At 36.0% G+C, this 23,496-nt stretch overlaps 1 protein-coding gene, 1 non-coding gene and 1 pseudogene across 2 annotated transcripts; 2 read left to right on the forward strand and 1 right to left on the reverse strand.

Annotated features, from left to right (window-relative positions):
• Positions 1-5,368: 5,368 nt before the first annotated feature.
• LOC141670242 (small nucleolar RNA R71) lies at positions 5,369-5,475 on the forward strand. Its single transcript, XR_012554482.1, has one exon. It is a non-coding gene; the product is annotated as a small nucleolar RNA R71 (small nucleolar RNA).
• An 11,379-nt stretch (positions 5,476-16,854) lies between these two features.
• Positions 16,855-17,838, forward strand: LOC141665663 (chitinase 2-like; annotated as a pseudogene).
• A 4,524-nt stretch (positions 17,839-22,362) lies between these two features.
• On the reverse strand, positions 22,363-23,165 carry LOC141666984 (uncharacterized). Its single transcript, XM_074473253.1, has one exon. The coding sequence runs from the start codon at positions 23,040-23,042 to the stop codon at positions 22,614-22,616; it is 429 nt and encodes a 142-aa protein (XP_074329354.1). The 5' UTR covers positions 23,043-23,165; the 3' UTR covers positions 22,363-22,613.
• Positions 23,166-23,496: the final 331 nt, after the last annotated feature.

The raw sequence follows: 23,496 nt of genomic DNA on the forward strand, positions 1-23,496 counted from the left end.
ACGGTGATTTAGGCATTTTTTTAAAAAAACGGGTCAAAATCGAGATTAGGCGGGCTAGGCGGTCAAAAATCGGTTATAGGCGGTCTAGGCGGGAAATAATTAAAAAAACATTTTTTTATATTTTTATAATTTTAATTCATTAATTTCATAATTTCACACAATATCGTGTCAAATTCTAATATAAAGTATTCGTAAGAAGTAAGAAGTAATCTAATATATTTATTTTCTCACTTAAAATATATAAATGACATATTGTAATTAGTTTAAAAGTGTGAATTAAAATATAGTTAATATTGTAAACTTAATATTTAGTACATAACGAATGTCAAATTTGTAGATATTGTTTAATACCATTCTAATTTCTTTTTCCAAACAAATATTTGACATAGTGATCATTATATAATTATAAAAATTAAAAATAATATTTATATTCTTCCGATTAATGTTCTGATTAATCGGTCCGGTTAATCTCCGACTTGCCGATTAATCTCTCGAAGGTACACTCACCGCCCTGACACGTGCTAGGGCGAAAACACGCGCTAATATTCACGCAAGTATACGCGTTCGCAATTAGTATAAGATATAAATCAGATTCGTTCCCACAGAGACTGGTTTAGGTTAAGTTCAATTTATGCACCTATGCAACAATGTATGGTTATCGCTCAATGCTAAGACAAATAACAAATTGGGTTTTTATTAAACTAAGAGATTATACTAAATAATATTAACTAAGAGAATTGAAGTTGAATTACTATATATGACAAACATGGGATCCTAACTTTATTAAATACTTCATTCAATAGCCTTATTTTTCTTAACCTTAGCATGTGATGGTGATGACACTAATCAGATAACACGAAACTGATAAACGCCAACTTTCGTTGCACGATTACCATTCTACCAGACATCCACAAAAGAGATAGAAGCTGAATAGGCACCAATTATATTGAGACCCTATATGTCTATAGAATTTAACAACATAACGGTTTAAGCACAAGTTATCTATCTTGATTACATAGGGCAAGTAAAATGGTTAGAATTACCTACGAATCATGCATACACATACATGAACCTATGCTAGCATGGCAAGTTCTAAACTTCTATATTCATTGTCGCTTCAATAGAGATTAACACGCTATCTTATATGTTAGCTACGCACATAAGACGAATAAGCACAACCAATACTAGGATATCAATCAATCACCACACACCAAGATATCAAGACAAATTAATTATTGAAATTCATAAGTAAATCCGCTAGAACCCCATGACAACGATTAACCCATAATCGAACTCATCGTCACCATGGGTTCCAATGAAAGCATGGTATAAACAAGGTCTTAATAAACTAAATAATAATCAAAGTACGAATAAACGAGATCTAGGTTCAACAAGAACAAAAACGAGCATCCAAAGTTACAACTAATTCAAAGAATCACAAGTTGAAAACAAGATCTTCTTTTTCGGAGTTGTTATGTGCTTCTAGGCCTTCTCCTTCGTATCCCAATCTTCTCGGATGATGAAAACCCTTTTTTTTAAGTATATATACGCCCCTAGTGGACCTGGACCCTTAAAATCGTCAAATTCTACTCAAAAAAAGCTTTTTCAGCGAAATCAGTGACCAGCCGCGTCCTGAGCGGCCGCTCAGCTCTCCTGAGCGGGCGCTCAGCTCTCTGAGCGGGCGCTCAGCTCTCTGAGCGGGCGCTCAGCTACTGACTGGGAAAATATTCTGATGAATCTTGTTTTGGCCATAACTTGAGTTCTACTCGTCAGAATTAGGCGATTCAACTGCCCACGCGAAGCTAACGAGATTCTCTACAACTTGACAATGGCCTTGGCTTCCAATTCTGATCACTTTTCATCATATTTCCTTTAAAAGCCCTTTTCTACATATAACTGATACCTGAAATGCAATAACAAAAAACACATCAAAATACCAACAATTTGAGTCCAAAACACTAATTTAAGCTTGTAATAAAGCATTCCAAGTGGATATAAAATCCACTTATCACACCCCCAAACTTGAATTGATGCTTGTCCTCAAGCATAAACAGACTCAAAACTACAAAATAAACCTAATGCATGAATGCAACTACGTGAATGTAACTAAATGATAATACAATCGATCCCCTCAGAATAACCATAACCAAATGAATAAGCCAATGCCTCTAAGAATGCAATGACTTTAAACAGAGCTCGAATAAATCCCACAAACCAACTCACAAACCAGAAACGTGAGTGTGTGGATGCTTAACAGATATACTCTCGATACTAGATCAATAACCATAACTTATCTATCATCGAAACAATCAAAAGTTTATAAACAGAATAGACAATAAACGCATTATGACTCACAACACCTCCTTTCTACTAGAGTTATACAAGGATTTACACCATTATTGAACACATAACAAAGATGCTTATTTGATCGTGCAATGAATGAGGTCCCAAAAGACTTATACAATAATACCCATGTAGCGAGCGTTAGGTTAGCGGATCCCAGACTATAAAAGCCTTAGGTCACTAGGCACAAAGTCCCCTAGAACTTAATAACTCGAGTATTAAAGAGCTCACTCTTGATCAATTATGCATAAACACATACTTTTTTTCTTTCTTGTTTTTTCTCTTTTTTTTCTTTTTTTTCTTTTTTTTTCCAACAATTTCTGAATGAGTGTGTTTCGCTCCATCTCATTCAACCCTAGACTACTCATAAAAATATGAGCCGACTACTAGCCATTTGACGCCAAGCCTTACAACAACTAGCAATGAAATCCAAGTTTTTCTCCAGATAAAAAAAGATCAGTATTTTTACGTCATTACGAGAATATCAAAAATTCTAAATATAACCAAGTGATTAAATCTCAACAACAAACAAGTATGATCATGATCTAGATCAAAAGCAACCCTATAAGACTTGTGAAAATATTTGTTTCCGACATGCAAATCAATTCATTAAGACTTAAACATCCCTCTATTCGTCATCACCACACTCAAGTCAATATCAACTTATCAAATATCATAGTTCATCTTAAGGGATCATGCTAAATATGCATGCAAATGCAACTATATGAAATCACATAAAAACAAACAAATATGTCCTAAATGAACAATCATACAAAAATATGAATGAACTACAATTAAACATGCAACATAAATTTATATGAATCTATATGGACACACACTACTAATCCTTACATTATCACCCCCACACATAAAATTTTCAATGTCCTCATTGAAGGTAATAATAAGGATTTCATGCATACCTAGTCGTCGGAAAGATCACCCTCTTCGGGTGAAGGATCAGGTGGCCAATCAACCTCGCCACCAGTGTCTCGAACAACAGTACCGAAAGCATGTGTCAAATCTGCAGCAAAATGACAGTGAATGTCGTGCATGGCCTCCATACGCCTAGTTACTCGCCTGTAATGCTCATCACCAATACCAGTCATATTAACTACCTGCTGCACATGAGAAGAACCCTATATAGGCACTGGAGGATCCGTTCGGCTACCCTCTTCATCATCAAAGATATATCCAAACCCCTTGTCAGTGGGTGCACCTAAGAATGAATAACTCAAGTGATCTGGTAGTGGGTTGAGCTCAAGTATGGGAGCATCTTCAATAGACGGCTCGAGACGCTCCTGATAATTTTCAGCTCTGCTAACCCAAGAGAATCGAATGGCACATCCAACTTCCTCTTCCACGGAGGTGCATTCAAAACCTGCAGTTGCTCTACTTTAAAACACTCCTCTTTAACTATGGGTAACTTTATTTCCTTGAACACATTAAAAGTGACCTTTAGATCGTGAACCTTCATCGCAAGCTCTCCTTTTTGCACATCGATCATAGTTCGGCCTGTAGCCAAGAATGGTCTTCCCAAGATGATGGGAATCTTCTTATCTTCCTCAAAATCAAGAATTATAAAGTCAGCAGGGAAGAATAGTTTATCCACCTTGACCAAGACATCCTCCACTATACCTCGTGGATAAGCGATGGAACGGTCAGCTAGTTGCAATGACATGTATGTTGGTTTCGGATCAGGCAGACCAAGCTTCTTGAAGATAGATAAGGGCATCAGATTGATGCTAGCTCCTAAATCACATAAACACTTGTCGAACGACAAGTTTCCGATGGTGCAAGGAATAGTGAAGCTTCCGGGATCTTTAAGCTTCGTAGGCAACTTCTGTTGCAGCACAACACTGCATTCCTCCGTGAGAGCAACGGTCTCTAAGTCATCGAGCTTCACTTTCCGAGAAAGAATACCTTTCATAAACCTCGCATAGCTAGGCATCTGTTCAAGAGCTTCAGCGAAAGGTATGTTGATATGAAGTTTCTTGAACACCTCCAGAAACTTCTCAAACTGCTTATCCAGCTTTTTCTTCTGCATCCTTTTAGGAAAAGGAGGTGGAGGATAAATATGTTTCTCCCCTGTATTACCCTCAGGAGGAGTGTGTTCCACAGTAGTCTTCCTTGGTTCCACCTCTACTTCCTTCTGCACATCTTCTTCAGCCATAACTGCATTTTCTGAATCTTGAGATTTTTCAGGCTCTTTGTCTTGCTGAATTTGGGGGCTTGCGACCTTTCCAGACCTTAAGGTGATGGCGTTCACATGTTCTTCAACTTCCCTCTTTCCTGGATTGGCTTCTGTATCACTAGGAAGCGTTCCTGGTGGTCGATTCAATAAGGCATTAGCAATTTGCCCTATTTGGTTCTCCAAAGTCTTGATAGAAACAGCTTGGCTTTGGCATATAAGAGCCTGGTTTTTGCACATAAGCCTCAACTCCTCTAATTCAGATTTTTCATTCGAAGATAGACCTGTATCATGAGTTTGTTGTTGAAGTTGGAGTTGTTGCTGAAAACCAAGAGAGTTGAACAGCTTATTTCCAAACGGCTGGAACGGCTGTTGCATCACATTTTGATTGTTGCTCCAGCTGAAGTTAGGATGATTCCAGTTGTCAGGATGATAAGTGTCTTGAACTGGTTGTTGCGATCTCTGAAAGTTGCTCACAAACTGAGCTGAGTCGCTAGATATAGCGCATTGCTCTGTCGCATGCGGACCTGCACACAGCTCACAAACACTAATTATCTGCTTAACACCATAGTTAGCCAGAGAATCGATCTTCATAGACAACGCCTTTAGTTGAGCAGTGATAGTCGTAGCTGTATCCACTTCAAGAACTCCTGCTACCTTGCCCTGTGGATATCTCTGGGTTGGATACTGATATCCATTAGCAGCCATCAGTTCAATTAGATCATAAGCTTCCTCATAGCTCTTTGCCATAATGCTTCGCCTGATGCTGCATCAAGCATGGGTCTGGACTGTGCTCCCAACCCATTATAAAACCAAGTGATGATCATCCAATCAGGAATTCCATGATGAGGACACTTCTTAAGCATCTCCTTGTAGCACTCCCAAGCTTCACATAGTGATTCTCACGTTTGCTGCATAAATTGAGTAATAGCATTCCTCATTGCAGCTGTCTTCGCCATAGGGAAGAATTTAGTGAGAAACTTTTGAGCAAGATCTTCCCAAGTAGTAATCGAACCAGCTGGTAGAGAGTGTAACCAGCTCTTAGCCTTGTCCCTCAGAGAGAATGGGAAAAGTCTCAGCTTAATAGCATCTTCAGAAATACCATTTAACCTGAAGGTGTCGCAGATCTCTATGAAATCCCTAATGTGTGTATTGGGATCTTCCCTTGAAGAACCCCCAAACTGGATTGAATTCTGCACCCATTGAATTATGCCAGGCTTGATCTCAAAGGTATTAGCTGTGATAGCTGGCCGAATAATGCTAGATTGAATATCATTGATCTTGGGTTGAGAAAAGTCCATCAAGGCTTTCGTTCGTGCTGCTGGATCTCCCATTGTAATGAGTACCTGAAACACAAACAAATAAACTGTGAAAGTAAAAGAATCCGAGCCAGTGAACTTTAATGACCACTGATGACAAGCACATAAACTAAAAATTAACACCGAGTCCCCGGCAGCGGTGCCAAAAACTTGCTAGGGCGAAAACACGCGCTAATATTCACGCAAGTATACGCGTTCGCAAGTAGTATAAGATATAAATCAGATTCGTTCCCACAGAGACTGGTTTAGGTTAAGTTCAATTTATGCACCTATGCAACAATGTATGGTTATCGCTCAATGCTAAGACAAATAACAAATTGGGTTTTTATTAAACTAAGAGATTATACTAAATAACATTAACTAAGAGAATTGAAGTTGAATTACTATATATGACAAACATGGGATCCTAACTTCATTAAATACTTCATTCAATAGCCTTATTTTTCTTAACTTTAGCATGTGATGGTGATGACACTAATCAGATAACACGAAACTGATAAACGCCAACTTTCGTTGCACGATTACCATTCTACCAGACATCCACAAAAGAGATAGAAGCTGAATAGGCACCAATTATATTGAGACCCTATATGTCTATAAAATTTGACAACATAACGGTTTAAGCACAAGTTATCTATCTTGATTACATAAGGCAAGTAAAACGGTTAGAGTTACCTACGAATCATGCATACACATACATGAACCTATGCTAGCATGGCAAGTTCTAAACATCTATTTTCACTGTCGCTTCAATAGAGATTAACACGCTATCTTATATGTTAGCTACGCACATAAGACGAATAAGCATAACCAATACTAGGATATCAATCAATCACCACACACCAAGATATCAAAACAAATTAATTATTGAAATTCATAAGTAAATCCGCTAGAACCCCATGACAATGATTAACCCATAATCGAACTCATCGTCACCATGGGTTCCAATGAAAGCATGGTATAAACAAGGTCTTAATAAACTAAATAATAATCAAAGTACGAATAAACGAGATCTAGGTTCAACAAGAACGAAAACGAGCATCCAAAGTTACAACTAATTTAAAGAATCACAAGTTGAAAACAAGATCTTCTTTTTCGGAGTTGTTCTGTGCTTCTAGGCCTTCTCCTTGGTATCCCAATCTTCTCGGATGATGAAAACCCTTTTTTTTAAGTATATATACGCCCCTAGAGGACCTCGGCCCTTAAAATCGTCAAATTCTACTCAAAAAAGGCTTTTTCAGCGAAATCAGTGACCAGCCGCGCCCTGAGCGGCCGCTCAGCTCTCCTGAGCGGGCGCTTAGCTACTGACTGGAAAATATTCTGATGAATCTTGTTTTGGCCATAACTTGAGTTCTACTCGTCAGAATTAGGCGATTCAACTGCCCAAGCGAAGCTAACGAGATTCTCTACAACTTGAAAATGGCCTTGGCTTCCAATTCTGATCACTTTTCAACAGATTTCCTTTAAAAACTCTTTTCTTCATATAACTGATACCTGAAATGCAATAACACAAAAACACATCAATATACCAACAACTTGAGTCCAAAACACCAATTTAAACTTGTAATAAAGCATTCCAAGTGGAAATAAAATCCACTTATCAACACGCCTAGCGATTTCTGGATCATAGGTTTAAACTACATTTATATGAATCGATCTGTAATATGGACTCGTATTTATTTGCGTTTTTATCGAGGTATTCGTTTTATCTCGTTTTATATGCGTTGGAATGCATTTTATGTGTTTTCGGGATTTTCTGTTAATTTAGCAATCGTTCTATTTTCAAAAATCAACTAACCGGGAACCCACCGGGACATCAAAGCCCACAAAATATATATTTTTATTTTTATAGAATTATTCCTCTTTCAAACACCCAATATTTTTATATTTTTGAATTATTTATAATTTTTGCGGAATTTTGACATAAATTTTATATTTTATTACTTTAAAAATTATTCCCCATAATTATTATTTTGGGCCTAATTCTTTTAATTAAGAGATTAAAACACCCTTATTTGATTTTTGGGGTATTAATTTTCAATAATATAAATAGCAGATTTCAACTGTTTTATTTTATTTTTTGTTTTCTTAATTTACTAAAAATAATCTAAATATCAAAAAATCAATTTGGGAATTAGGTTTTAGGGTTCTTAATTTTGTTCCAAAGATTACTCGATTTCAGGGGCTTCAAGAATCTGATGTTAACGATCTATATATCAAATTAAAGCTCGTCTCGAGCCCATCATTTTGATACCTGAATCGTTAATTAAGGTATGGTGAATCTCAAAAACGACCTTCATCATTTTCTTGTTTAATTAATCGAATTGTTTGAGATATTCGTTAATTGGTGATTCAATTGAATGGTAGTACTTAATTACTATGAGTTTCAGGGTTGTTTTGATATAAAGAACTTGAAGTTTGGTTATGATTTTGTGTTGATTGGAATTCGCCGGATTTACTACCAACGTCCAATCTTTTTCGTCAGAATCAACGAAAGAATCAACGTTGTTTGTTGTTGTGTTGATATTTGAGCTAGGGGAGTCGTGGGGACGGAATCGCTGGGTTAAAATGCTCGAAGGGAGTGTTATCTGGCCAGAAATGGGTCACCGGCGTCGGTTAGGACCCGACGGAATCTGGGGATTACCCAGAAACCGGTCGGAGTTCTTCCCGACCCGGTTTCCCCTTCATAACCAGGTTTCAACCCGGTCCTTCGACCCGGGTTTGATCCCCTGATACCCTAACCCCAATTTCCAATTGTGTTTCAAGATTTTAATTTAAAAAAAAATTCAAAATTCCTTTTTCAATTTTCTAAAAATCATTTAGTTTAATTTTAAAAAATCAATTACTTATTATTTATAAATCTAAAAATTATTTTCTTAATTGTTTTAAATTCTAAAAATTGATTCTGTTATTATTTTTAAAAATTCATATTTGTTTTAATTATCTGTAATTGTTTTTAATTAATTATTTATAGATTTAATTAATTGGTTAATTTATTTAATCAATTAATTTTATTTATAAATAGTTAAATAAAATATAATTAATTATAATTAATTTAAATAATTCCTAAAAATCATTTTTAAGCTTTTAAAAATTATATTTTAGTATTTAAAAATCAATTAATATTATTATTAATTGATTTATTTCCATTTAATTCTTATTTTATTCATAGTAAATAATCGTTCGTCCTTTTAATACGAAACGAACGCGTACAGACTCAGAAAAACATTACAATTTCAATAAAAATACTTTCAAGTCCTAATTTCTTTTGTATTATAAGGTCATTTGAATTGTGTATCATTCTGAGTCGCTATTTAGTCGTTAAATACTGTTATTAACCTGATTTCAGTTCTGAATGTATTGAGACTCATCTTTTGACTATCTGATTTAAGTGTTACATGAAATATATGACTTGTGTTATATGAATACCATGATTATGTGCTATGTGATATGAATGTATCTGTTTACAGTTTTAGAATGCCATGATTAGTATAAACGATCGGATAGACGTCAACACGTATAGTTGCGTCGATTAAGTTTGGTTATGTCAGTTAAGATAGTCCTTTTGTTTATAGAATCGAGTTGCCAGGAGCGCATTCCAGTATTAGACGGAGTCAGTAGCCAGCAGCTATAAGCCAGGGATATAATAAGAAGTTATCGAGCATACCAGGCAAGTATCCTTACCTTTACTTATTATTTAAGTGATGTTTATTATGAATCCAGTTATGCAAATATCTATATCTTCACTTATCATTCGAGTGATATTGATTCTGAACTCCATTATATAAGTTTTTATACTATTCTAAGTTCAGAATAGTTAAACATTTTATATTTCGTTACAAATTACTCTATACAGTGGAACTTTGAGATGAGATTAGCGAATAACTATTTGTTCTAGTTATTTTACCATCAGTTGTTGAGATAACTCTGGACCATAAGAAGTGGAGAGTTATGTTGTTAAGGATGTCGTTTGAATCGGCTCATTAAATTAAAATGTTTTATGGATTGGATGACTGCGTAAGTGACCGGAGCGGACGGTCCAGCGGAGGGCCAAGTGTTAGATGAAATATTATGACACAACTTATGCCACAGGAAGATATATTACCTTTTTTATTTGAGTACTCGTGTTTTGGTATATGTTTCTATGAACCATGATCCAGTGCTATCACACGGGCTGATCAGCATGTGATAGTACGTCCGTCGGTGATAGATTCCAATCTAAAAAAAATTATCGTTTATTGTTGATAGCTTGTTTAGCTTTTATTATTGATCAAATATCACTGGTTTTATCCTGTTATTCAGTTAGTATCAAAATATGGTTTATCATTTCAAGCACACTTTATACTGCTTGTTGAGCATTTTTTTCGCTCATACTTGTTTATTATTCTGATTATTTCAGCTAGGCCAGAGCATGCCTGAGTACCAGATTTGACCAGAAGTCGAGTGCTTGTAAATAGTTTGGTGTGTTTTCCAGGTAGACTATTTGGGACGCATGAATAGTCTAGAGGTTTCTAATAAAATTTTGAATAGTTTATAAAACTAAATAGACTTACGGCTTGTAATAATATTTGGTTTGTTTTAGTGTCTATTTCATACTATAACCTGTGATCGATCCAGTTGCATGCAAGGGGTCATATCTATTATATTATTTTGCTATGCCTATTTTAGTTTTATTTATCGGTTAGTGACCCCCAAATCTAGACCCCGGGTTTGGAGGGCATAACAGAATCAGTCAATTCATCTTTAACAATATTGCATTCTATTTTTAGCTTTCCAAACTCAATAAATTGAGTTTCTAACACAATATTTCTTTCACTTAAAAACATATTGTTCTCTTTAAGATTAGTGTTTTCTTTAGTGAGAGACTTGAGTGTAACACGCAGATGATATAATTCAGTAGACATGTCATTTATGGCATCATTACACTCAACTTTAGATAAATGTGATAATTTGGTGGTGATTACCTAATTACTTGATGAACTGACCTCTGTTTCATCTCATTTGGTCATAAGTGCTAGATTGACATAGTTTGTATCTTCATCATCTTCTAATCCATCTGTATCCCAATCATTTTCATGTGTGATGAAAGCTCTTTCCTTTTGTTTGAGTAACTCGAAATATTTATGTTTATAATCAACAGCCTCAAACTTCATTTTATCAAAATCAGACTTTTTGTATTCACTAGAAAAATGACCAACCAAACTACACTTGAAACATTTGAATTTAGACTTATCAACCATATTTTTGTTGGACTTGGTTGCTCCAAAAATTTTCTTAAATTTGAGCTTGGCAAACCTCCTGGACAGAAAAGCAAGATGCTCATCTATGTCATCCATGTCATCTTGACTAAGCTGGTCTTCATGTTCAGCTACTAGCCTTTTTCCTCTGCCTTCACAAACTCTAGGGTTTGGTGCAGATTCAACAGATTCAACCTTTGTCTCCTTCTCCTTTTCTTGCTCAGCAACTAATGCCATGGACCCTTCCTTCTTTCTTCCTTTCTCCAGTTTCTCATCTTGCTCTATTTCAAGCTCATAGGTCTTTAGAATTCAATACAGTCTATCAAAGGTGAATTCCTTGTACTCTTGAGAGTTTCTTAGTGAGACTGTCATGGGTTTCCAATCCTTTGGTAGAGATCTAAGAAATTTGAGGTTTGAGTCATTTGTCTAATAGACTCTTCCATGCAACTTTAGAGCATTTAGTAGCTTTTGAAATATACTAAATATGTTAGTAAGGGACTCACTTTCTTCACTATGAAAATGCTCATATTGCTGAATCAAGAGTTGCATTTTGTTTTCCCTTACCTGCTCAGTTCCATCACATATAACTTGAATAGTTTCCCAGACATCCTTAGCAGTTTTGTAGTTTATGATATTATCAAACATGTCACCATCAACACCATTAAACAAAATGTTCATGGCCTTTTTATCCTTACGAACTTGTTCAATGCCTGGATCAGACCATTCTTCTCTAGGCTTTGGGACAGATGCTTCATTTCCTGTAGCAGCTCTCATAGGGACACGTGGACCTTTCTAAATACAGTCCACATATGCTTCATCTTGAGATAGGAGATGCAGGTGCATCTTCACCTTCCAGTGGTGATAGTTGTCTTTGTCCAGAAATGAAATCTTTACTCCAACATCCTTCTTGCTCATTTTGTTAGTTGTTGTGATCTTTAAACTCTTTGTTCTTTAAGAGCTTGCTCTGATATAAATTGTTATTCCCAAACAATCTAAACAAGAATTATAGAAGGGGGGTTGAATGGAATTTTGGCTTCTTTTTAATTTTAAGAATAATTCTTCTACAAATGAATAACTGTGTTTGATCTAGCAATGGTGCGGAATAAAAGTAGTGTAGAAATCAAAACACAAAGTATTTAAATACAAGTACTTAAAAACTTTCTGGTGGATTTAACTTTTCCACCAGAGATATATATTAAGTAGAGAACTCTGTGTTACAAAATTATACACAGCTGCTTACAAGTTGAACAACAAGAACAGAGAAATTCTTTTCAGATTTTGCCTTATCTATTTCTCTTGTAAATGCTAACTTACTTGGATGCTATTCAACTTGCTACACTTGGTTTATATATCACCAAGTTACATGATAAAAAGACAAGTAAATAAGACAAAACATTTCAAGTCTAATTTCATGATGCTTCATTTCTCAATCTAGCATCTTTGAATATCCTCTATTTAGCATGGAAAATGGAAATGCTTCTTTATTCTCTAAACCCTACAAATAGGCTGCCACATTCCATTTTCATATAATCAACGCATGTGACTATCAAGTCACTATCAACTGCTCTTTTGAATTTGAACATCCGTTGAAGCTTCATTAAATCATCCGTTGAAACTGTGGCTGATCATCCGTTAAACTTTGGTTGATCATCCGTTGAAGCTTTAGTTGATCATCCGTTGAAACTTTAATAAACATCCGTTGAGACTGATTTCTTTGCAGTTAACTTCATTTCATTTATGCAAGATTACAAGGCATCTGATATTTACAATTAACCAACCTATCTTGCATATCAATCTAGTAGTTAACATGACCTATATATTCTATAGCATCTATTTCATGAAGCTATTTTGATATGCAGGAATGTGCTACTAAACTTATTGTTACACAAGCTACTCTTTCAACGGATGTTGAAATGATCATCCTTTGAAAGCTACAATTACACTTAATTAAAATCTACTAAGTATTTTGTTCAAGTTATCATCAAGTACATAACATATTCCTAACACGTTATATTTGCAAATATCAAAGTACATCACATTTTCTTCAAATAATTACGCTTCCACATATCACTGAATCAACATAATAACAGAAAGAAGCACACATATACACTATATAAGATTTACTAGAATATAAACCTTGGCTATAAGATCTGAAATACAAATGTCAAAATAATTTAGCAACTATAATTGATAAATTATATCCTCAAACTCAGTCGAATTTTTGGCTTAAAACCAAGGAATATCCAAAGCAATGAAAATAGCAATTATCATCTTAAAAAGATGACAGGAGTCACTTCACCATAACGTAACCATAAAAGTACTTAACAATTAAACCATAATCCAGGAATTACATCATAAACGAGGCATCCCTCGCCTTCAAGGGTCGATGGTATCAATAGTCGCTTCGTTCTCCTTGTGTTCCGCAGCGTAGTCGTGAAGATAATCTTCGAAGCAGTGACCCGACACATCGAGTCCAGCAGTTTCCATACTCTTATAACAGTGGCCATATCCGTCGCGCAGGGCTCTAGCAATATCTTCGACCCATTTCTCTACTTCTTACTTCAAATTAGAATTTGCTTTCTCCAGGGCTTCATTCTTCTCGCGAAGGTTGGCTACCTCGATATCCAAAGCCTCGCGCCGCTTCATCTCATCACCCAACGAGACCTCCACACACTTCACTCAAGACCCTATACCCTCCAACTCTTTTTTAAGACGGTCGTTGGCAAGTTAAAGATCACTTATCTGCATTCGACAAATGTCAAAAAACAAATACATACTTTAAAGTACACGTAAAAGACGGCGTGGAAAGTAAAATAAAGAATTTTCTATTGTTACAATTAAACATATATAAATATAATGACATTGATAATAAGATGACAGTGAAAGTAAAATAACATACCTTAGTCCGATAGCTAGAATTCGCTTTGGAAAGTTTGACGATACGACTCTTGGCTTCAGCTAATTCAGTTGCCAGTCTCTTCTTTTCATCTTTCAACGAGTCTCGCTTCTCCTCGACCTTCGAGGCAGGGCTCTTACCCTCATCAGCCTTGTACTCCTCAAGAATGTGCATAACATCAGACAAATACTGCCAAAATAAAGATAATAATCATAAAAAAGCTTAAGTCGAGAATAAGTAAAAGTGGGTTCTTAAGTACAGAATCTAAACAAAACCAAAATAACAAAAACAATATAAATACCCTCCCAGTACGCCCCAGACATCGATCAACAAGTTCACTCTGAGATCTCTTGGCATAAGCACTAGAGTCTTGTGGAAGATTAAACACGCGGAATGCCCGAAGAGGGACAGTCGACCCAGCAGTCCATCCCTCAGAGGGCCGGATCTCAACATGAATAACCTCCTTGCAGGACTCGGGGTCGACGGTTGGGAGCATGATTCCCCGGTTCCCAATTATAGTCAAGGTCTTATTCACACCACTTCCTGCAACATCCTCAGAAATTTTCTTACCAGCAACCTCCGGAGCCTCAACAACTCCACTCATGGACCTCTTTCGTGAAGGATTTCCAGCTCCTTCACAAGAAATACGCTTGGAACCGCCCACAATCTTATTTACTCGATCATCCAACAGCTCAATAATTTTCCTCAACCCTCGGCATATCGACAGCCCCAGCTTTTGACTTCTTGACTAACATCATCATGGCTTTATCCATCTCAACCAAAACTCCACTCTCCGACAACTTCTTCAAGGATTTCCCAGCGACTGAAACAGAAAAGAATCAACAAAGGGAATATTGCGTTATTAAGAATAAAAATAAAAGTGAGGAAAGAAAATAGCAAAATAATAATTCTTCCCCAGATTATAAATAATAATTCTTTAAGATGATGTTTCTCTAAAAATTTAAAGTCTTTTAAATCATTGTGCATATAAACGGGCCTCGATTCCTGAAACTCATCGAGGTATGTAGCATCGTACTTATCAAGGTTATTCAGATACTCAGGGGTAGATTGTGTTGCCTTGCGACATGGCCTAACAAATTCTAAGTCTCTACCACATATGTATACCCATTTAGGATGATAACCCGAGTTAGAAGACTTAACACTGACGATCTTGGGACGCTTACTTTAAGTATCAAAATAAACTTTCCCATTGTGATATCGAATACAGTATTTAGAAAAGAACAATTTTATAGAAGGGATTCGATATCGCTCATTACAAAAGGCTATAAAGCCACTTATCTTAGCAACGGAGTTTGGCGATAACTGCGCTATTCCACAACCTATAGCCTCGTACATCGCTAAATGAAAAGGATGCATCGGAAGCCGGAGCCCGTACTCAAACATGATTAACGGCATACCGTGCATCCCGAACTCCGGTATCACCCACATTCGATCGACCTATACCCATTTTTTAAATCAGCCCAAGATCCTAACTTAGTCATGTTTAACTTATGATTAGAGAAATGGCTAATGTAATCGAGACTACAGCCACGAGGAAATTCAAGAAGCCCCAATTGCAGACTCTCACGAAGAACTCTCTCTCTATACGCTAACAATGAGGACTTATCGGTGGAGAAACCTTAGACGCTATCTCAACACCAGAGAAAAGCTCTTCTTCATTCATGAATATGAACGATTTGCAAGAATTCAGATTAGGAGTTTCTAAATTATCTAGGTTAATGGATGATTCTTCATCACCCTCTTCCAGGGGACGTTTATCAGGATTACGAAAAGGATTTGTTTTAGAAGAAGAAGAACCTAGGTCGGCCATGAAAATCAAATCAAGAACATTGTGACTAATTAACAACTTAAGAATGGAATGATCAAGATTCAAGAATCTTGATAGAAATGGAAAACCTAAAAGCTAAGGACTCATGATTAAACTAAAAGCAGTAATGTTTGGTGAACAAGAAAATTTACAGGTGCAATGAGAGGACGGAGAGAAGATAAAACTCCTCAAATAGTGTAACTTTCCTTTGGCTAAGTGGCAGGGAAGATGAAGAGACTCTTCATATTCAAATTAGTATAGGCTGCTCATTCATTTTTATCCATTCACATCCCGTTTTCTATATAAAAAAAACAACAAAACAATAAATAAAAAACAACAGCGCACAAAATAAAGTAAAGTAAAATATAACAAAAAATAATTAAATAAAATTTTCATTTATCTTATCTTTTCTTTATTTTAATTCTTGTGTGCAAGTTTTAATTAGGAGCCTAAACAGCAAATCTAAAGATGTTGCAATTATGTTCGCGCGGGAGAAATATTGGATCAAAGAAAGAAGATAGAAAGAAGAAGTATTCCAAATAGGAAATTAGAATCTTAGAATAGAGATTTGTAATAAAAAGCCCAAAAGAGGCTCAATTGTATAGGAGAAAACCCATTACGGACTCCCTATAAATATAGAATAATTATCTTGTAAAAGGGTTGGAAAAATAAAGTATAAATAAAAAGAGTTATTTTTCCTATAACTGGGCTCATATTTAGGGTTATCACCGTCTGCAGAACCAGTTGAGCGCATGAAGATACTCACCACATAGGCGAACGATGTGCAGACATATATGGTGACTTCGCATAAGCTTTGTATGATCCGGAGAAACAATGAGAAAACATACATAAAAATAACTTTTACTATGTACATAATTCAAAAATATATAGCAGTCTGGTAAACAAGACAGTAAACACAAACAAACTCCTATCTGTTCTTTCTTAAACCGCAATAGGACACAATGCTGCTTATTTAAAGAGTCATTATACAGAACTTTAGAAAGTAAATATGCGCTTTAACTTGATAACTTGGAGTACTAATTATGGATGCACCAAAGATTTCTCTCTTTGTCCTTCTACAACTACTTTTCACGACTTCACTGATCCTGACAACCCCGACAAATGCAAAAATCTTCAGAAAATACAGAAGTTATCTTCTCAGAAGTTCCCATCAATCCAGAAGTTGATTTCCATTTCCTTCTTTCCTTTGCCATTGATTATACAGATTCAAAATCTCCTATCCCAGCAAATGGAGACTTCAGAGTCTTCTGGGATTCTAATAACCTTAGTCCTTCTGCAGTTTCTTCCATCAAAGCACATCATCCTAATGTAAAGGTTATAATGAGCCTTGCAGGTGACACTGTTAATGGCAAATATGTAAACTTCAGTGCTAAAACAATCAATACGTGGTTTATTAATGCGATTCATTCTATTACTCGGTTAGCTAAAGAGTACAGATTGGATGGAATTGATGTAGATTATGAACACTTCAACAACGTAGATCCTGACACGTTTGCTGAATGCATTGGAAAGCTTTACTTCTACCTAAAGCAAAATAAAGTTGTATCTTTTACTTCAATAGCACCATATGACAATGATTCTGTCCAGCCATATTACTTGGCCCTTTGGAAGAAGAATGGCCATCTTATAGACATGGTTGACTTCCAATTTTATGCCTATGAGAAGGGGACAACTATTTCTCAGTTTCTCCGGTATTTCGAGATTCAAAGTTCAAACTACAAAGGCGGCAAGCTCCTAGTGAGCTTTGGGACGGATAACAGCGGTGGCTTGAGACCTGAAAGCGGCTTCTTTAAGGCGTGTAACAAGCTTAAAGAACAGGGGAAACTGCATGGTATTTTTATCTGGTCAGCAGATGATTCTAAAAAGGCCAATTTCCGATATGAGAAGCAATCACAGGCATTCCTGACAGCCTAATGTTAATGTTCCATCCTTGCGTATATTGAATTTATTCTTCTTTTTCCATGCAAAATGATCGATCAATACAAGATGTTTGAATTAAATAAATAATCGAGATGATTTCTTAGTTGAAAGTATGAACGAGCTCCATACAGATTAGATTTTATCTTTTTGCAGAATCTACATGAAAAGAATTCTAACAGCAGGTTTACATTCACAAGCTTGGGCATATACAGCCTGCAACTAGTACAACAAACAATTCGACCCACATTTATACAGGGTCAAATGTTTAAAAGAGAATTTGGGACAAATAAACCGTAGTTCAAAACCATGCTCAAAGTATTGATATTTTCTACTGTTCTATTCAAGACCTTGAGCATCAGATCTGAAGGCCTTAAGTATTTCTGCTAGTTGTGCAAGTGTCTTCATTTCATTTCATATTTTCGAGTAAATAGGAAACTACCTCACCCGATAGTTGGAGGGCATCCTACCGCTGGAGTAAAACCTTGTGCTCTGCTGAATAAGACCAAAATAAAAAAAATTAACATCCATAAATGTTTCATGTAAACAATGGAATAACATTTGAAAAGAAACAAATGTGTTCATGTCTTGTGTGTTTGACGGCTACATCTGTATTTTACATGTAATAGAAATTATTTATGTTTATGTTGTGCCTCCGGCTCAAACAAGACTTGTACAGAGTTACCAAACCTTTCTCCCATCTCAACTGGTTCCATGAGTGGAACCTATGGTACTTCTTAGTATAGTATGCTATTGTCCGCTTTGTGCCGAACCCTCACGGGTTTGTTTTTGGGTCACTCCCAAAAGGCGTCATTCTAATGGAGTTTTATGGCTGCTTATATACTAGCAAACTGTCTCTCCTACAAACGATATGGGACAACTCCTAACAATCTCCCCCTTCACAGATCGGGCCCGACACCAGTCGATTCTGCCTCCTTCAATGTGACCAGGCTCCCCCTCGACCCATACTAAAAGTCCATCTGGCTATCTGCTCCCATTAGGCCCATACTGGAAGGCTCGTCTGTCTTTTCCTTAAGCCCATTCTGGGGAAAGCTCATATGGCTCTTCCTAGGTCACTTCTGGAGCCCATCTGAGATTGTTATGGACCGTTTATAACCTGAAGCTCTGGTACCACTTGTTGGGCTTGCTGAGCAGGTCTAACTCCACATTAGTATGATATTGTCCGCTCTGGGCCGAGCCCGCACGGGTTTGTTTTTGGGTCACACCCAAAAGGCCTCATACTAATTGGAGTTATCTTGGCTCCTTATATTCTAGCAAACTGCCCCTCCCACAAACGATGTGGGACAACTCCTACCAACAGCTGGACATAGAATGGAACCTCATGGTGTTTCTTTAGCTCCAATTAACTGTTGGGCACATCTCAAACGGCTGCACAGCCAACAGACGGGGTCAGATTGTAATTTTATAAACTGATTAGAAAGTCAAACTACACATTAAAAAAAAACATAAGAGTTGGAGGCCAAATTGTACAAAAAAAAATAAAGGAAGTTGAATCCATAACTTGTATCCTATAAAATATTTTTTGTGATTGGAACAAATTTATTTACGAAATGAATAAGCATAAGTAACTTCTTAGGCGAAGGTAACCAACATTTTAAAATCTGATACTCGCGCATTTTCTTCTGAGTTTTCTGGTGCCAACAGTCTTCTCCATTGCCGTTGTTAAGGGAAGAACTGAATATATTTCTTCCGGATTAATGAACTGGATGTGCTTCAGGTAGAGCCAATTTCAGGGTTCATTATCCTTAAAGGTACTTTGGATTCTACAATCTCGGTGTTGAGTAGTGATGTCTCTATTGGTTGTAACTATATTTGAAGTTCCAACACTTAATAAAAATAAATAAATAAATAAGTTGCCCAGACCTCAAGTATCACACTAAAACTCTTCCAGGGAAAAGTTCAGCTCTCACTTCAAAGGAGGCTAATGACATGGCCTGCCAATCTGCAAGGATTTATATCCAATCACGCGCAACATGAGGCGCAACTGCCTGTTGTAACACCTAAAAACCATGAGGAACTTAACCTGGTAAAACTGAGAGCTGATAACTGGTCCTGAAAGGCTTGATTTGCTTGCTGCCCAGCTGAATATAAGAATCCCCCAAACCAATCACCAAGCAACTTGATAGCAAAGTCTTTTAAGACATGATATAACGAACAGAAATATTGTGAAATTAAACTTATGATTGAGATGGAATTCTATAACAAACTGAAAGTTGCCAGTAAAGGCTAATTTTACTTATTCCCAAAATAATAGGGAGCAGCAAAATAGTACAAGTCTAAACATAATATGACATCTATAGGTTTCACGGGGAGACAAATACGTACCAATCGCAGCTTGCGGAGATGGTGGCCAAAATTTAACCCTATTTAGCTTGCACAAATTTACATTTGGAATCAACACATCTTAAAAGAAGAAGAGGGATGTCACATAATGAAAGCACATTTGATACGTCCAACGACATTCTTTGTAGATACTGGGTTTAAAATCTAATACACAGTGCTAAACCCGTAATTGGAATGCAGAATAGCGGGTTGGAGGAGGCGGACAAACGCATTTCTAATAGGGCATAAAAGTAAAATCAAGCTGAATAAAATGTTTCCCCAAAACTTGAAGTTGGGGTACTAGATAGATAATAGATAATATATAATAGATTTATTGTTCTTCTGTCTTGGCAGAAATGTTTCACTGTAAAAACTTCGAAGGGTTCCTTGTACAACAGATGATTGCCAATTCCCCCACAGCCCTGAACTTGACGAATGAACCGTATCAATACTATTCATCTATACCAGAAATGAACTCAAAAAGAAGTGGATCAGTTCATGATGTATGACCGTATGATTCTAACACTACCTCCCAATAAGAGATATTGTGATAAACATAAGAAAAGCAGAAAGTACACCACTAACTCCCAGTAAGAGATATTGTAAACAGAAAATATGTTTGTAATGATCCTGACAGGCTGCCACAAATATACCATCATTCCTATGCATCCACCGTCTGAGAAATCTTCCTTTTTAGTTTTTCACTATTTCTCTTGTAGGATATTTCATTTGGACAAGACAAGAAAATAAATAAAGATCAAGTGACTCTTACACTTCAAGAGTTAGCTACTAGTTTTCCTTTACTCTAAACGAATATAATACTGAACCAGAAAGGTTGATAACATGCATGTGTAAGGCTGAAAATATCTTTCACATGTAATATAGGTAAAACAACTTCTATTTATTTGCAACCAGTCCAGGCTTTCCAACATTTTTTTTCCTTTAAACCTTATGTAGTTAAAAACATGTCAGAGTGGCTACAGGCCTACAGCTTATTAATATACAAATTAGCAGGACTGCCGCAATTTATTTGCAGAGATAGTATTCTGTGAAATAGTACAGCAGAATCTTGATGCATAAACATGACACGTCAAATATTGGTCACAGAAAAAACCAGATAAGCTTCAGTACATGCTAAAAAATTAGAAAGTTCTCACAACATATGATTTGCTTAATTATTACTCCCTCCGTCCCTTCCAATTGTTATCAAGTGTCCGACACGCATTTTAAGATAAATAGAAAGTATAGTTCTATAATTTTTTTAAAAAAAATTCTTTTTCTGAAAATAATTTAAACATTCTATTTTTATTCAGAAAAAGAAAATTTTAAAAAAAAATTATAGAATTATACTTTATATTCATCTTAAAATGTGTGTCGGACACTCACTCATAAACGATAACAATTACCCGGGACTGAGGGAGTATTAATTTTTGTACTACAAGAAATTCACTTGGGAAGTTAAAAACTAACTTTAATATGCTATTCTATCAGTAATATGCATCAGCTTCGCATATGTTCAGTCAGCTTTTTTAGTGAAAGGAAAAAAAATGAACACCATTTGGAACGAATCCAAATCACTCAACGAGATAGGCTTGCTAAATAGCCTGTTGGTTAGCATCCATCGAAAATCAGATATCACGAAGTTAGTTATAGATATTTGCAGCTAAGATGCTTTCATATAAACAACTTTCAATTTACCCTTTTCTGCTCGCCGCATTTAGAAAATATTTCAGTAAAACAGAGAACACCATGAAATTGCACTTGTCCCCGTGTAGATGAAATCCTGACCAATTTCAGACAAACTCTTCATTTAGGCGTAATGCTGACTCTACACATCCGTATTCACTATTCAGCAAATTCAGTCGTAAGTAATTATTAGTTCATACATGTTGAAACAGAAGACGTTAAAACATATAATGGATATGCTTGGCTTTCCTTAATTTCACATAATAAGTAACTTATTTGTAGAAAAAAGTAAAATATTTCAGTAATAAGTAATTTCAGTAACAAGTAAGCAGGGCCAATTTAATAGCAAAATCCAACACTGGTAACAACCAAGTTGGAGGAAACACTAATTATCAGGTAAATCGGTCAAGCATTGATTCATTGTACAACAGCATTCTACAGAGACTATTGCAGTTAACATAGCTGAAAGCTTCAAAGTTCAAACATGCACTTCAATTTCATAATTCATCCAAAAAACAAACAGTATCACCCCATAAATAAGTCACAACTCATAAATGAACATAAAAAAATGAAAACACTAATAATTTCCTTAAAATAAAATCAATATCTATTAGATACCAAGTTAAATAAATCTAATTCAAACATCATGATCAAAGTCTCAATATAACAATAACATCACAAGTCTCATTATATTCCACTGAACGAGCTACAATAATATATCACTCTCTATCCCTCTAGCAATCACCACAAATTATCCTCTGTCGCACAATCACAAAAAGTATATTGCATTACACAATAACAACAATATAAAAGACGTACATTATCACCGTGCTTATCAATTACCTTCCACCTTCCTCCTCTTCTTCTTCCTAACCCCACTCGGTTCTGAAGACTCGCCCGAAACATTATCAATTTCCTCCCCTTTCCTTTTATTCTTCTTATTCTTCTTCACCTCACTCTTTACCCCCTCAATTCCCAAACTGCCCTCACTCTCCTTCACTTTGCCCTCATTTTCCGGCTCGTCTTGTTCGAAATCAAATGCGATAATCTGAGTGTGCTTCTTGCGAGGCTTAGAGGAGTAGGACGATTTGAGGTCCTTGTGGAACTGGTTCAAGTCCGCGAAGGAGACGGCGGCGCGGCGGAGATAGACGGAGACGGTGTGAGAAGCACCGTTATCGATGGAGATGAAATTGGAGAGGATTTTAGAGGCTTTGGCTAAAGAGACAGGAGTTGATGATGTCACTTGGGCTGATACTGACTTCATCTTTGTTCTTGATGTAAACAAATTAGCAATTGGATTTTTTAGGGTTCTGCAGAGTGAATTGAAAATGGGGTAGGGTTTATGGGGGTTTAGGCATAAATAAAAGAGGCGACCCTCCCTGCCTTTTTGATTCGAGTACAAACAAATAATGAAAAATAAATTGGAGAATAAATTAATTAAAGTCAAAAACAAAAAAAATCAAATTATTTGAGGTTAAAAATGATATTTTATTTTATCCAAAAGAGTAACACATTCCTACTGGGATTAATACTTCAAGTATAAGAGCATCTATGAGAGGTTATAGATCTCCAAGGCAACTCCAACAGCTTAGTTATTTGGAGTCTTAAATTTTAATATAAGGAATATGGAGAAAAAAATTATTCCAACAGTATCTAGTGATTCCTTAAATCACTAATATCCTCTAAGATATTATTCTCCATCCTTATCTTAACTAACC

Source organism: Apium graveolens, chromosome 6 (genome assembly GCF_009905375.1).
Source record: "Apium graveolens cultivar Ventura chromosome 6, ASM990537v1, whole genome shotgun sequence".
Taxonomy (NCBI): domain Eukaryota; kingdom Viridiplantae; phylum Streptophyta; class Magnoliopsida; order Apiales; family Apiaceae; genus Apium; species Apium graveolens.

Bases quoted from the DNA above. Each gene is read 5' to 3' on its own strand.
- LOC141666984 (XM_074473253.1), bottom strand. From the start codon at position 23,042: ATGAAGTCAGTATCAGCCCAAGTGACATCATCAACTCCTGTCTCTTTA.